This window comes from Carcharhinus amblyrhynchos, chromosome 11, assembly GCF_965287045.1.
Source record: "Carcharhinus amblyrhynchos chromosome 11, sCarAmb.v2.hapA, whole genome shotgun sequence".
Taxonomy (NCBI): Eukaryota; Metazoa; Chordata; class Chondrichthyes; order Carcharhiniformes; family Carcharhinidae; genus Carcharhinus; species Carcharhinus amblyrhynchos.
The window spans coordinates 93,987,951-94,004,374 of record NC_137334.1 but is presented as its reverse complement, the minus strand read 5'-3'; the positions used below and the strand labels follow the sequence as shown (position 1 = coordinate 94,004,374).

General features: G+C 43.2%; 1 protein-coding gene across 1 annotated transcript in view; it reads left to right on the top strand.

Moving 5' to 3' along the window:
* The window catches only part of map3k2 (mitogen-activated protein kinase kinase kinase 2), a 79,402-nt gene that overhangs the window by 21,996 nt on the left and 40,982 nt on the right, over positions 1 to 16,424 (top strand). Inside the window, exons 2-4 of the mRNA XM_080199597.1 lie at positions 8,965 to 9,038; positions 10,392 to 10,510; positions 13,115 to 13,155. Coding sequence (XP_080055723.1) covers positions 9,035 to 9,038; positions 10,392 to 10,510; positions 13,115 to 13,155 — 164 coding nt within the window. The 5' untranslated portion in view covers positions 8,965 to 9,034. The remainder of the gene's footprint in view (positions 1 to 8,964; positions 9,039 to 10,391; positions 10,511 to 13,114; positions 13,156 to 16,424) is intronic.

Here is a 16,424-nt window from a genome sequence, read left to right as displayed (position 1 = left end):
GAGGTTGCTGTGGCAGAGTTGTGCGGTGTCGTGTAACTGTTCTCCTGAAGGCTGGGTAGTTTGCTGCGGACAATGGTGTGTTTGAGGTTGTGCGGTTGTTTGAAGGCAAGAAGTGGGGGTGTGGGGATGGCCTTGGCGAGATGTTCGTCTTCATTGATGACATGTTGAAGGCTCCGGAGGAGATGTCGTAGCTTCTCCACTCTGGGGAAGTACTGGGCGACATAGAGTACTCTGTCCACCGTGTCCCGTGTTTATCTTCTGAGGAGGTGTGTTTTTTAGCTGTGGCATGTCACAACCATCGATCAATGAGTCGAGCGCCATATCCTGTTCTTATGTGGGCATTTTTCAGTGTCTGGAAGTGTCTGCGAGCTTCGTCATCTGAGCAGATCCTATGTTTATGGAGGGCTTGTCTGTAGGGGATGGCTTCTTTAACGTGTTTAGGGTGGAAGCTGGAGAAGTGGAGCATTATGAGGTTATCCGTGGGCTGGCAGTACAGTGAGGTGCTGAGGTGACCGTCCTTAATGGAGATGCATGTGTCCAAGAATGTAACCAATTCCGGAGAGTAGTCCATAGTGAGTTTGATGGTGGGAATGAACTTGTTGATGTCATCATATAGTTGTTTGTGATTGTCCACCATGAGTCCAAAGGAAGAAAAATGCCATCGATGGATCTAGTGTATAGCATCAGTTGAAGGTTGTGTGTGGTGAAGAAGCCTTGTTCAAACCCGTGCATGAAGATGTTGGCATATTGAAGTGCGAATTTGGTCCCCATGGCTGTTCCATGTGTCTGGATGAAGAACTGGTTGTTGTGGTCCAAGATGAAGCGGATGAGTTGTAAAATTGCATCTGGAGATTGGCAGTTGTTGGCATTGAGAACTGAGGCAGTTGTGATCACCATGGGGGATGCTAGTGTAGAGTGCCGAGACACATGAGGATGGCCTCAACCGGGATCTTGGGTTCATGTCACGCTATCTGTAACCCCCATGACTTGCCTGGGCTTACAAAATCTCACTAACTGTCCTGGCTGGAGACAATACTCTCTTTAACCTGTGCTTGACCCTCTCTCCACTCACATTGTCTGTACTTTAAGACTTGATTACCTGTAAAGATTCAGATTCCAACCATTCTTTTATAAATTGAGTTTGTGTCTTTATATGTCCTGTTTGTGAACATGACTCCCAGTCACGTGATGAAGGAGCAGTGCTCTGAAAGCTTGTGGCTTGTGCTACCAAATAAACCTGTTGGACTTTCACTTGGTGTTGTGAGACTTATTACTGTAACATTTCTGACAGTCTGGTACTAGCCAGGTGGAGAACAGGAGACTTTACCTCTCCCAGATACCCTTGTGTTATAATATTACTCCAGCCTTTGATGTATCTCCTTTTACTCAGAATTGAAAAATATTAAAGATGATATCCAACTCTGGTTTGAAGTATCTGCAATTGCTGCTCTGCTGTTTCTTTGATTCGGTGAGTGATGGCAATTAATCTGGGCTAACACGCTTTAAACCCACTAAAATGAGTTAATTGCCACTTAATTAAGTTACACATCCTGCTGTTCCAAGCCAGCTATTGTTGACTCAAACCAATTTTTGTCTTGTGCTGAATGTTTGTTCAAAGTACTGTCTCTATGCCAACCATCAGGCTGGAATCTGCGCTTTGCAATTCCCCAGACATTGCTTATGTTCTTGGCCATGTCTGGTGGAGAGAGGCAACCAGTGACAAGGGAACGTCTGGCAGCCAGCTGGGTGGATGAGGCACCAGCGCCTGGAGCTCTCCTGAAATTATTGTTGAACAAAATGTCTGGCTTTTCCATGCCTTACAGCACTTGGCAGTGTCCTGAGCTCTGCTGGTTACAAACTGCAGCAATCAATCGAGTGAGGCCGTTTAGCAGCAGTTCGATGCTTTCAACACTTAAAGCAGACAGGCAAGAAAAAGATCAGCTGCTCCATCAAACCTGCCCCACACACCATGACTGTTGGAACATCCTGACTGGATATTTCCAACTGCCACCTGCCGAGCCCCCACCCCCCACCCCCAAACCCCACTGTTGAAAGGCAGTTGATGATGTTGACGTAGACACGCTTGGGAGATCCTTACATCATTGATTACATAAATAACTATTGCAAAACTTTGTTCCAAGGTGATGTGTCTGTCACAATAGCGCATTGAAAAGCAGAATACCGTGCGATTGCTGAATTCTCACCATTGATTTGCAGGAGAAGAACGCTGACTTAAGTTAAATTTATCTCACTCATTCCCACTTCAGTAATGCTTGCCATCACTGTTCATATCGCTGTCCTCAGTTGCAGACTGTTTAAGATTCCGTTTGTGGATATGAAAGATAAACTGAGAGAATGTGCTCAAATGAGAAAAATACACCTAACGACCTGGGTTTGATTCCTGGCTTGGTTCACTGTCTGTGGAGTCTGCACGTTCTCCCCATGTCTGCGTGAGTTTCCTCCGGGTGCTCTGGTTTCCTCCCACAGCTGGTTAGGTGCATTGACCCAAACAGATGCCAGAGTGTGGTGACTAGGGGAATTTCATTGCAGTGTAAGCAGTAAGCCTACTTGTAACACTAATAAATATACTTCAGACTTTAACTTTGACATCTGCTGTAAGGCTTTTGCTGATTGACTGTGTGAAATGTAAAATTAAGGTGTGTCGCCTCTGGGAAGTGAATATGGAAATCATTCAGTGCTTGGCACATGTGGGTCAGGTTTCAGAACCTGTTCTAAAGGAGGAAGCATTTTGACACAAGGGAACTTTCGCACTGATATATTTTTAGGAAGTATTTGTTAAAGTGTATAGTACAGCTCTGTTCTGCGTCCATACTTTGGGTTCACCTGTTTCTAACAGATGTAAATTTTCTCTGGAAGTTTATTGATGTAGCTTTGCAGTCCACACTTTGATAAATGTCCTAAAAAAGTTTTAATTTAAGTTCAAAATGAAACATTTGAAATGCAGTTATTGGCTGAAGAGGAATTTGTTTCATTATGCAGTGTCTGCTAACTGAGGCTGAACTGGAGTCTGGATCTGTCTTCTCTCCAGCTGGAATGTAAAGAGGGCAGGACAGCCTCTAGGACGGTGTGATAAAAGATTAAACTTATAATGGACACAACATTGATTTTTATGGCGTTAATATGCCCCTATTTTGGATTGCACGGTAAGAAGTCTCTCAACACCAGGTTAAAGTCCCAACAGGTTTACTTGATTTGTTTTATTATTATCACATTATTAACATAGTGAAAAGTATTGTTCCTTGGACGCTATACAGACCAAGCATACTGATCATAGAAAGGGAGACGTGAGAGTGCAGAATGTGGTGTTACAATCATAGCTAGGGTGTAGAGAAAGATAAAATTAGTGCGGGGTAAGTCCAGTCAAAAGTCTGACAGCAGCAGTAGGTGACCTCAGACTTTTGTATCTTTTTCCTGAAGAAAGAAGGTGGAAGAGAGAATGTCGAGGGTGCATGGGGTCCTTAATTATGCTGGATGCTTCATTGAGGCAGCGGGAAGCGTAGACAGAGTCAATGAATGGAAGGCTGGTTTGCGTGATGGATTGGGCTCCATTCACGACTTTTTGTAGTTCCTTGCAATCTTGGGCAGAGTAGGAGCCCATACCAAGCTGAGATACAACCAGAAAGAATGCTTTCTATTTTGCATCTGTAAAAGTTGATGAGAGTTATTTGGAATCATCAGCTTTCAGAACACTTCTCCTTCCTCAGGTGGATTGCATGCAGGGCAAGGTGCATTTTTTTGGAACTTGTTCATGGGATCTGAGCATTATTTTTGAGATCAACATTTTTGCTCATCCCTAATTGCCCTTGAGCAGATGGTGGTGAACCACTGCGGTCCATGTGGTGTAGGTTCACCCACAGTGCTGTTAGAGAGGGAATTCCAGGATTTGGTGACAGTGCAGGAACGGCAATATATTTCTAGGTCAGAATGGTGAGTGACTTAAGGCGGTAGTGTTCCCCTGCACTTACTGCCCTTGTCTTCCTATTTGGGAGAGGTCACAGGTTTGACTTTGAGTGTCATTGTCCTCGCAGGCTCAGTTGTCAGATCTGAACAGAATCTTTGTTGAGACATTGATTTTCAGAAATGTGGAATGTACAACGTTGATACGTGATTGCCTTCTAAAGCAATCCTTTAATTCCAGTTTTGATGTTGATTGATCTTTGCATTTAAATCTTGATTGAGAATTCAAAATGAAACTCTTTTTAGCTGCTCCACGTGTGTGTGAATTAACCAATGCACAAGTGCTTTCTCTGGTGCTCTCAAACAACTGCATCACGAAATCCCCCTGGTTTTTAAGTGCAGTTTTATGTGAAGCTTGCAGATCCATAATGCTTCCTCGCAGTTCCCGAGAACAAGGTTTTTAACAAAGCAAGTTGGGATCTCAACCTTCCCAAGTGTTGTGAGTGGGCAGAAATCTGTCTACCTGAAATCGAATGTTGATTTTTGTGGCGTTAATATGCCCCATGGGAAAAGTGAAGTGTGAAGAGGCTGCGTGGAGAGGAGCAATGCAGCAGGCTCTGTCTACGCTGTGGGTCTCTGTTGCCTTGTGCCTGCTTTCAGCATTAAGGAATCCTCTGGCCACTCTTTTCAGACCAATTTGAAATAATTTGTAAGTTAAACATTTTCATTCTTCCGGATTGCACCACATACAATTGAAAGAGTTGTAAATTAATTAGTAATTTTACCCTGAGCTATAATCGCAGGAGTAGAGAAGACTGGGAATATTGGAAATACTCAGCAGGTCAGGTTGCATCTGTGGAGAAAGAAACAGAGTTAACATTTCAACTCAGTTGCTGGAACTTTACCGGCACGCACGGCCCGGAGTCGGGACGGGCAAAGCTTGCAGAACGGCATTCTCCATTGGCCTTGGAAGGGATCTTACGAGCCTCGGGCAGGCGAGGAAGTAAAATTCCAGCAAGTGTGTCTAATCTGCTGAGTGTTTCCAGCATTTTCTATCTTCATTTCAGATTTGCGACATCTGCAGTATTTGTTCTATAAAACAGCAACTGGCATTTAGATAGCGCCTTTAATGTGGTAAAATGTCCGAAGGTGCTTCATTAGAGGATAATTAGGCCAAATTTAATATTGAACCACGTCAGTAGGTATCAAACTGGGGGACCAAAGATTCGAGGCAGGTCCTAAGGAGCATCTTGAACCTGAGAGCAAGGAGGAGAGGTCTAGGAAGGGAATTCCAGAGCGCTGGGCCCAGGGAGCCGAAGAAATCATGGATGCATGGGAAACCAAAATTGGATGGCCTTTTGAAGCAAGGAATTAGGAATGCCCATGGATAATCCTTGGGTACTTCAGTGGGAATTGTGTGGAAGTAGGTTTGGGTTGTTAATTGGTAGTGTTTTACTCGTACACTGGCTTTTTATTTGAAGGACTTAATCTGGCAATATGAATCCTTGGGGTAGTCTTCTATCCAGCATAGAATGTGGACAGCTTTTCAGAGAAAATGTGATAGTATAGTCAAAATTTACACCCCTTCACCATGGTGAGCTGGGCACCAGGTAGTACAGAAGAGCTTCCCATCAGTGTTAAGAGATTGAAGCAGATGCTGGGTACAGTGTACATTAACCTCTTTTTTTTTGCTTTTTGGTATCTTGCATAGGAGGAGGCCATTGAATCCTGTGCTGCCTCTTTGAAGTAATTAGTAAATTGGTCTCACCTCTCCCCGCCCCACAATCCTGCAAGTTTGTTCTTCTTAAGTGTTACTATCGAATCTGCGTCCTCTTTGAAGTAATTAGTAAATTGGTCTCACCTCTCCCCTGCCCCACAATCCTGCAAGTTTGCTCTTCTTAAGAGTTACTATCGAATCTGCGTCCGACACATCTTCAGATGCTGAATTTTAGATCCTGCTAACTTGCTACATGGAAAAACTTTCATCCCTCCTTTGACTTTTTTGTGAATTGTCTTAAATCTGTGTGCTGGGGTTCTCCCTCCCCATCTCATCTTGTCAAAACCTCTCATAATTTAGCACATCCAGGATTCCTGTTCTGTTTTCTTATTCTCTTTCACTGCTTTTCAAAGAGCAAGCTCAAACTCTTCTCTTAACTGAGCCCTTCATCTCTGGTGAATTCCAGCAAATCTCCTCTCCATCTTCTCCATGTTCTGGACATCATTTCTAAAGAGCCTACGATGCACCAGCTGGGATCGAGTTTTATCAAAGTTTAGCCTTTGCCTAGGATAGGTCAGTGGCACAGTGGTTAGCACTGCTTCCTCACAGTGCCAGGGAGTCAAGTTTGTACTATCTAAATAACTTCCCAGGACTTTCACGGCACTTATTTAATTTTTCATAAACAGTTGGAAAATAAAAAAAAATCAAACTTGAAAACATTGAGCTGTGTGTATGGTTTAAATCAATCATGACTCAGCGCTGGACTGAGTTCAACTGGTATCCAAAATATCATTCACTGTCTCCCATGTATCTGAAAATGCAACCAGAGACTATTGCAGCTTTGCTGGACTGAGCTCGCTGTGGACTGATGCCATCTACATAATGGGTTAAAAAGCTCGCCTTGCACACTGTCCAGTCCAAATGCAGCTTAAAACATTTGGTGGCTCCATTTGAGAGTTTAACAGTATTTTAAGATGACCAGGCCCAGACTACTATTTGAAAGGTATCAGTGTGTCATCTTTAAATTCGGAAGGCTGTTTGAAATCGTTTTGAAGAGCGTTAATCAGGTCACAGAATCGTTCAGAAGGAGGCCATGAAGCCCATTGTGTCTCTGTCAGCATTTTAAAAGGGCTGTGCAATTAGCCCCTCTCCCTGCACTCTCCCCGTAGCCCTGTTTTAAAACTTATGAGTTTCTTCCCACAGTCTGAAAGACATGCTGGTTAGGTGCATTGATCCGAACAGGCGCCAGATTGTGGCAACTAGGGGAATTTCATTGCAGTGTTAATGTAACTTGTGACCAATAAATTAATTTCACTTTAATACCCTTTTGACATTTATTGCTTTATAAGACCCTAGTCAGACCCCACTTGGAGTACTGTGCTTAGTTCTGGTCGCCTCATTACAGGAGGGATGTGGAAGCTGTTGAAAGGGTGCAGAGGAGACTTACAGGGATGTTGCCTGGATTGGGTGGCATGCCTTATGAGGATAGGTTGAGGGAGCAGGGTCTTCTCTCCTTGGAGAGACGAGGAATGAGAGGTAACCTGATAGAGGTGTATAAGATATTGAGAGGTATTGATCGAGTGGATTCTCAGAGGCTATTTCCCAGGGCTGAAATGGCTGCCACAAGAGGACACAGGGTTAAGGTGCTGGGGAGTGGGTACAGAGGAGATGTCAGGGGTAAGTTTTTCACTCAGAAGGTGGTGGGTGAGTGGAATCGGCTGCCATCGATGGTGGTGGAGGCAAATTCGATAGAATCTTTTAAGAGACTTCTGGATAAGTACATGGGACTTAATAGAATTGAGGGTTATAGGTAAGCCTAGTAGGCAGGGATATGATCGGTGCAACTTGGGGGCCGAAGGGCCTGTTAGTGCTGTAGCTTTTCTATGTTCTATGTTTTTTTTCTATTGAAGTTCTCCCACTGCTCTTTTGCAGTTGCTGCAAAAAAGAAAATAAACAGAACATTAACAAATTATTTATATCACAGTTTATTGTGCATGTTCTGAGCTGTTTATTATTTTCAATAAATATTTGGCGGTCGATTTAGCTAGGTGAGCTGAACAGCTGGTTAGTGATGCAGAGCGTTGCCAACAGTGCGGGTTGAGCTCCCATACTGGGTAAGGTGATTCATGAGGGCTCTGCCTGCTCAACCTTGCCCCTCCAGAGGTTACAGGTTCAATCACCACCAGTCAGCCCTCCCCCGAAAGGGGAGACCAGCCTATGGTCACCTGGGTCGAGGGAGACTTTCCCTTATCTATCTTACTTTCAGTACCAATGTTAGGTAAATATCAGGGCAAATGGAAATATATGAGAAGCTGAGGCTTATTTTTGGAGTAAAAAGTCAAAAATTGCTTGTGTGAGGGAGATTAAATGAAATGTCAAGTTGAGTTGATGGTGCCTCAATACCTGCCTTTGAGGTCAACAATTTCTTCTACGTATTCAAACTTGTTTTATCTTCTGGTGTATGTGGTAAATCATCCTAATATTTCTTGCAGAGTTTAGTGGGATTCCAAGTGTTTATGTGGGACTGGTACAAGCTGGGAGTGACACACAAACTACGCTCCCCACATGGTATGGGAGGTTATTTCCCAAGTACTAGATATTTCCGAGCATGGAACCAACTGGATAAACAGTGATAACTTGAGGCAATATGTCTTTGGAAATGGTCAGACCTGATTGGTGCTGAGCAAATCTCACTCCCCCAAAAGGCAGCGGAAGGAGAGTCTTTGAATATTTTTTGAGGCAGAGCGAGGTAGATTCTTGATGAGTAAGGCAGTGTTCGGTTGTCAGGGTGGATAGGAATGTGGGTTTGAGATTACCGTCAGATCAGCCATGATTTTATTTAATGGCGGAGCAGGTTCAAGGGGCTGAGTGGTCTACCTCTGCTTCCAGTTTGTATGTTGACTTGTAAATCAGTTCTGCTTTTTCAGGATGTCTCATCTCAATGTGCATTCAGATGATTGAAATATCCAAGTTTTTGAGAGCTGTGTGTTGGCCATGCTAAATTGTCTCTCAGTGTCAGGGGGATTAGCTAGGGTAAATGCATGGGTTTAGGGCCTGGGTGAAATTGTAATCAGTGCAGACCCGATGGGCTGAATGGCCTCTTTGTGCACTGTAGGATTCTGTGATAAACTCTCACCTTCCACCTGTGGGACCTTGATTCATTCTGAAGGAATGAAAGCTTCCTCTGTTAATTGACTGCAGATTCTAAATGTAATGAATTAGGGTAAAGGTGGGGGTGTGAGGAGACAGCTAGGGGCTTTATTGTATTGTTTGATATTCTTGAATGCAAAATTATAACAGCCATATTCTGTTTACATTTTATATTTCAGGTTAAACCCAGGGTATTGATGGGAGAATCACCTGTCCGTTAAAAATCCAATTGGCCACCTTGCTGCCAGTATGGGTGAGTTGAGCTGATTTGATTTATTGTTGTCACATGTATTAACATACAGTGTTATTTCTTGTGCGTTATACAGACGAAGTATACCGTTCATACAGAAGGAAAGGGGAGAGAGAGCAGAATGTAGTGTTACAATCATAGCTAGGGCGTAGAGAAAGATTAACTTAATGCGAGGTAACTCCATTCAAAAGTCTGACAGCTACAGGAAAGAAGCTGTTCTTGAGTCAGTTGGTATGTGACGTCAGACTTTTGCACCTTTTTCCCAACAGAAGAAGGTGGAAGGGAGAATGTCCGGGGTGCGTGAGGTCCTTAATTATGCTGGCTACTTTGCCGAGACAGCGGGAGGTGTTGAGAGAGTCAATGGATGGGAAGCTGGTTTGCATGATGGATTGGGTTACATTCACAAAATCAAGTGCTGGTTGCTATTTATTTCTTGTTACAGAGGGGGAAATGTTTGTTGGAGAGGTGAAAATTTAGAGATTACTTAGTAGGACCAGGCTGGGGTTGAAAATCATGCCCAGAGATAACAAACATGAAAGAAAAACAGTTGCCTTGCGTACGGTAAATTCAAGATGGCGTCAGTGTGGCACGGGGAAGAAGGATCTGATTGATGTGCAGAGTTGCACAGTGGTCAAGAGTGCAGAACTGCAGGCAGAGCTCAGACACATCTGGAACTATCCACCTGATGTGAGCTACATTATTGAGTACATCCTGTTGTGTTAAACAGTAATGGATGAGCGTTAATAGATATGGACGTAATTATCTTTGAGATGCAAATTAACTCACTTTTGACACGCAGCTTTTGAATTGAATGATAATAGAACATCTGATTTTAACACCGATGAAGAACAATGCTTTGATCTCAATAAAGTGTCAAAGTGTTTAAAAACGAGATGATGTTTTTAAATTGATAGATTAAAAACTAGGTAGGCAATTCGTCAAAGGACACTTCACGGTGTCACAGTGGTTAGCGCTGCTGCTTCACAGCACCAGGGACCTGGGTTTGATTCCCAGCTTGGGTCACTGTTTGTGTGGAGTTTGCACGTTCTCCCCATGTCTGCGTGGGTTTCCTCTGGGTGCTCCGGTTTCCTCCCACAGTCTGAAAGAAGTGCTGGTTAGGTGCATTGGCCGTCGTAACTTCTCCCTCAGCGTACCCGAATAGGTGCTGGAGTGTGGCGACTAGGGGAATTTCACAGTAACTTCATTGCAGTGTTAATGTAAGACTATTCGTGACACTATTAAATAAACTTTAAAACTTGAGAAGGCCGGTATGAGGCACAGTGTGAATGTGCTGGAGGACTGAGGATAGTGAATGAAGATGATTTTCACTGTTTTAAAATCTGATTTGTTCTGTAGATGAGCAGCAAGCTCTTCACTCCATCATGCAAGATCTGGCTGTGCTCCACATGGCTAGCCGACCTCTCCTCCCATTACACGATACAGGGAAACCCAAGACCTCCTCACCCAATAATCAGGTACGTGTGGAACAGAATGCCATTGTCACAAGTTTGCCTGATATCCTTGTCTGGTACCTTCTAATCAATCACTCCAGGGGTCTGACACAGATTGTCGGAGTAATCAGCTCTGTATCTAAATTGTTCCATTTGTGGGAATCAAAATTAAAATAATCACTAAATCCAATAGGGAGGAATTTCTTTACTGTGCACCTTGCTATTTCCTGATGTAATTGGAATGAGTTGTGGAAGGAGAAGCTAAATAAACATGTAAGGAAAGGAATAGGAGGATGTGAACAAAGAAAATTACAACACAGGAACAGACCTTTCAGCCCTCCGAGCCTGCACCGACCATGCTGCCCAACTTGACTAAAACCCCTTACCCTTCCGGGGACCATATTCCTCTATTCCCATCCTATTCCTGTACTTGTCCAGATGTCCCTAATGTTGATGAGCTAGAAGAAAAGCTGTGGGCAAAGCCTCATATGGACCATCAACACCAGCATAGCCCAGTTGGACCGAGTGGCCTGTTTCTGTGCATTTGCCGTAATGCTACAGATTCAAAACACAGTCTCTGAATGAAACCCTGAATTATAGAATCGCGGCACAGACAGAGCTTGTACTCACTGCATCTGTGTCAGTGCTGGCCTTGGTTTTGCATCCGTTTATAATCCTTTTCAAATTCTGTTGCAGTCTCTGTCTCATATTACCATTTGTGGTAAAGAATTCACGTGCTGTAATGAGAGAAAGAGAATTGCCTTTCCCAGTTTGTCAGATGTTCATTATTAACCCTCTCAAAGCAGTTTGATTTGATTTATTATTGCCACATGTATTAGTATACAGTGAAAATATTGTTTCCTTTAATGAAAGCCACCTAAAAATTCTCCTGCCACCTTAAGGCTTAAACTTTCCAGCTTTCATTTATGATTCTATCCATTAATGATGTCCCAGTGCCCTTCCTGTAATGTAATGTATGGTATGTCACTGAATGCTTTGTGCATTTTCCACATTACTTCCTTGCTTTTATGTTCATTAAGTCTCTATGTAAAAACCCAAGATCCCATTGGCTCCTTTATTGGCCTTTTGTATCCCACCTTTGAAGGATTAATATATCTGAAATCCTTGATCTCTCAGTGTTACCACCCGTAACATTCAAATTCTGTGTAAACTCCCAAGCAGCACTGAGTGTGCCTACACCAAATGGACTGCAGTGTTTCAAGAAGGCAGCTGGCCATCACCTTCTCAAGGGCAATTAAGGATGGGCAATAAGTTACCAGTAATGCCCAAGTTCATGAAATAATTAAGAAAAACTGAAGGCTGTCATTTCTCTGTATTAAACTGTATATATCATCTAATGATTCGAGCATAGAAAGCATGAGGTGGCCCCTCAAACCTACTGCGTAACCGTTAAGATGGATAAATTCTCCAATCTTAAGTTTATTCACGGTTTTCCATTCCTCCTAGTTTGGCAATATCAGAAAACAGCAGCATTTCCCCTGTTGTTGATTTGATTTTCCTCAAACTGAGAAGGTTGAGGGGTGATCAAATCGAGGTGTTTAAAATAATGGATTTGTTAAGGCAATTATAGAGAAACTGTTTCCTCCGCTGGAAGATCCAAAACAAGGGGGCACAACCTATAAGAACTAGACCGTTTCTGGCTAAAATCAGGAAGCAATTCTTCACACAAAAGATAGTGGAAATCTGAAGCTGTCTCTTCAGAAGGCTGTGGATGCTGGAGTGATGTAAGGTGTTGGGGTTGGGTTGTGGGGGGGTGGAATGGAGGATAGGTGGTGGTGTTCTTGTCAGTTTAAGTTAAAGGTTGACTTTAGTTTGGTAAGGATATCAATCAGCTACCACGGATGGTTGATGTACAAATGGATCTTTAAAAGCTTTTAAAATTCATTCCAGAGATTGATGGAATTGGGGGGAGGGGGAGCGGATTGTGGGTTGATTTATACACAGAGTGTAAATGTGAACCCCTGCTGCTGTGCTGGCTGTCTTTTTTGAAACATGAAGAAGTACATATACCAGCAATAATTTCTGTTAACTTGATATTAGGAGGTTTATAATACAAATTTATCACAAAAAAATTTTTTAACCACAATGAAAACCAGTCAAATTCATTGTCTTTGGCATCCGATGCAAAAGGTTCATCAAATTTCCTCTGAGTCACCTTGGCTATGGCTTCTCAGTCTGGATCAGATGTGGCACTTTCATTTCAGGAGTGGTTAGCACTGCTGCCTCATAGTGCCAGGAACCTGGGTTCGATTCCGGCCTTAGGTGACTGTGTGGAGTTTGCATGTTCTCCCCGTGTCTGCATGGGTTTCCTCCAGTTGCTCCGGATTCCTCCCACAGTCCAAAGATGTGCAGATTAGGTGGATTGGCCATGGTAAATGTGTGGGGTTATAGGATAGGGCTATGAAGTGAGCAGTGTAAGTTCAAAGGACAATCTAGATGTGATTTTGAGGGATAGGGTGAAAAAGTACAGGTTGACCTGTGGAGAAGGCACTGAGTTCTTGGCCCTGAATCCTATTTCCTTTTCTATCTTCATAATGCTTTCATTTCCACGTAGCTTGTTTGATTCTGTAGAAAGTTGCTTGACTTCCTGTATTTCGTTAATTCCAGAATGACGTTCGAGTCAAGTTTGAATACCGTGGTGAAAAAAGGTTTGGCATCATCTTTTATCTTTCGTATTACTGGGAGTTACCCGGGTCATAAGATAGGCTTTAACCCTGTGTTAGAAATATGACTGTTGTAACCTGTGTTGCTCAGCTCAGGAGTACAATGTTAGCAAGTGTGAGGTTATCCATTTTGGCAGAAATAATAGTAGGGAGGATTGCTATTTAAAGGGTGAAAAGCTGCACCATTGTATGGTGCAGAGGGACCTGGGGGTCCTTGTGCATGAGTCGCTAAAACCCAGTCTGCAGGTGCAGCAGGTGATCAAGAAGGCGAATGGAATGCTGGCCTTTGTAGCGAGGGGGATAGAATATAAAAGCAGGGAGGTCTTGCTGCAACTGTACAGGGCACTGGTGAGGCCGCAGCTGGAGTACTGTGTGCACTTTTGGTTGCCGCACTTGGGCAAGGATATTTTGGCCTTGGAGGGAGTGCATAGGAGGTTCACTAGGCTGATACTGGAGATGAGGGGGTTGGACTATGAAGAGAGACTAGATAGACTGGGTCTGTACTCGTTGGAGTTCAGAAGGATGAGGGGGGATCTTGTCGAGACATATAAGATAAAAAAGGGATGGATAGGGTGGAGGTAGAGAGATTCTTCCCACTCAGAAAGAACAGCAGGACTAGAGGGCACAGCCTCAAGATAAAGTGGGTGGGGGGGCAGTTTAGAACGGAGTTGAGGAGGAACAACTTCACTCAAAGGGTGGTGAATTCCTGGAATTCTCTGCCCGTCGAAGTGGTGGAGGCTATCTCGCGAAATATATTTAAATCATGGGTAGATAGGTTTTCGACAGACAAGGGAATTAATGGTTATGGGGAGAAAGCGGGAAAGTGGAACTGAGCCACTTCAGATCAGCCATGATCTTATTGAATGGCGGGGCAGGCTCGAAGGGTTAGATGGCCCACTCCTGCTCCTATTTCTTATGTTCTCCATTCATAATTTCCATCATTAGCTTATCCTGCAAGAAGCAACCAAGCAGCACGTGTAATTATTCCTTTAATTTTTGCTAGTGTTGAATTTTCAGCTTCAGAGCTGGGAGTAACGGGCCGTTCTCTCCTGAGGTGGTATCTGAATTACCAAAGCTCGGTAGCTATTTTGGGATCCAGCAGAGTTAAAGGAAGGGATATAGGAAGAAATAATTAGACTAACATAGGGAAAAGGGAGGAAAGATGGATCACGGTGGAGGAGGAAGCAGTGAGGTGAGGTAAAGAGATGTGATTGGAAAAAAAGTGAAGGAATTTAGGATCAGCAGAGGACACCTACCTTAGTAAAAGAGTCTAAAAATGACAATGGGGCAAGGGGTTTTGCAACCAGAGTACCGATATTGCCGGAAGGGGTCAGCTGGAGTGTTTCATTAGATGAGAGAATGTAACTTTGTTTTTGTATTTAATAAAAAAAAGGATTTTATCTCTGTCCAGAGAGGTCAATGTTTAACATCAAAACCAGTGTTTTCTCAGTTTGCAAATCTTGTTTTTGTTTCAAATGTGTGAACGAAAGATTAGAATTCTTTTCAATATACCACTCCCTCAATTCTCTTTAAATGCAGAGTGTTTATTTCTAAAATTCGGATCCTGAACTTGATTTTTTTGGGATGTTCCACCGAACATTTGGGCTCCCAATTTGGTGAACACCTTTAATGCTGAAATCAGCCACAGCGTTACCAAGACTGCAGCTGTCATGTGAAAAGTTCAGTGTGGACTAACTGAAAATGCAAAGCTCCATGTCTACTTGTTTTCTTGTAGCCTGGAATTAGAAATCTATTGATGGCCATGAAACCATTGTCGATGGTCAGAAAAACCCATCTTGTTCACTAATATCCTTTAGGGAAGGAAATCTGCCACCCTTACCCCGGCCTGGCCTATGTGTGACTCCAGACCCGCAGCAATGTGGTTGACTCTCACCTGCACTCGAAGGGCAAGAAATGCTGGCCCAACTACCAATGCCCATGCCCCATGAATGAATTTTTAAAAAACCCTTTGTTATAATAGCAAGACATGGACAATTTATACAAGCCAATAAAAGAGGCTGAACAGTTTCCATCTCTGCTCTCTGAGGTGAAAATAGGGCATCTCCTGGAAAGACAAAGTGCTGAATATGGAGGTACACTAGCCTGCTGGAATCCCCAGTATGTCAGTGAAGGGTGACTATGGCTTATTCATGTGAGCCAAATGAATGTTGGCTACACCCTCAAAGACGTACTGTTTGATGAGCTTGCCAACTGGTCGCCCATGTCTACGATACAAGGATATCGGCAATTAACAGCTGAAGTAGATTGGGATTAGGGGGTTGGGGTCACTGTGTGGAAGGTCCTCACTGTTGACTGAAATGCCCCTCAAAATCTTATGCTTCAATCAAGTCGCCTTTTACTCTCCTAAACTCCAGCAGATACAAGCCAGTCTAACCTTTTCTCATAAGGCAACCTGTCCATTTCAGGTATTAGTCTGGTAAACCTTCTCTGAACTGATTCAAAAGCATATATATCTTTTTTTAAATAAGGTGACCAGTACTGTACATAGTACTCTAAGTGTGGTCTCACAATTGCCATTTACAACTGAAGCATAACCTCCCAACTTTTGTAATTAATTCCTCTCAGAATAAATTAGAATGTTCTATCAGCTCTCCTACACACTGTATCTGTATTCCAGCCCTTTGTGATTCATCCATGAGGACACCCAAATCCCTCTGCATCTCAGAGCTTTGTAATCTCTCACCATTTTGAAAATATGCTTTTCTAAATTCTTCTTGCCAAAATGGCCAATTTGACATTCTCTCTTATGCTCTATTTATCAGATCTCTGCCCACCCACTTAACCTATCTATATCTTTTTTGAGGCGCTATGTACAGTTCTGGTCTCTTTGCCTAAAGAAGAATAGGCTAGACCCAAGTCTATATTACAGCATTGTCTTGATAATCTCACTGATTCGCATGGTCAGTGCTAATGTGAAGATTCAGTGGTTGAGGAGATTATAAGATAGTGGGAGAGGAGGAGCACAAAAGACAGACAGACACTAGAATGGACAAAGAGAGGCCATTGGCCAGAGATCCGAGGGGCAGAGAACCTGAGCTGAACAAAATATAAGTTGTCAGACATCAGGAACAAATTGAGAAATGAAGAAGAGTACAAGCAAAGAGTACAAAGGGACAGCAGTACAAAGCACAGAAAATATTCAGAAAGAGAAAACAAGGTGTGAAAGAAAAACCGAGGACTAGGGTCAGTCCGGAAAAACAACACAATCAAAACAGGAGTTGTATTCCTCGCTG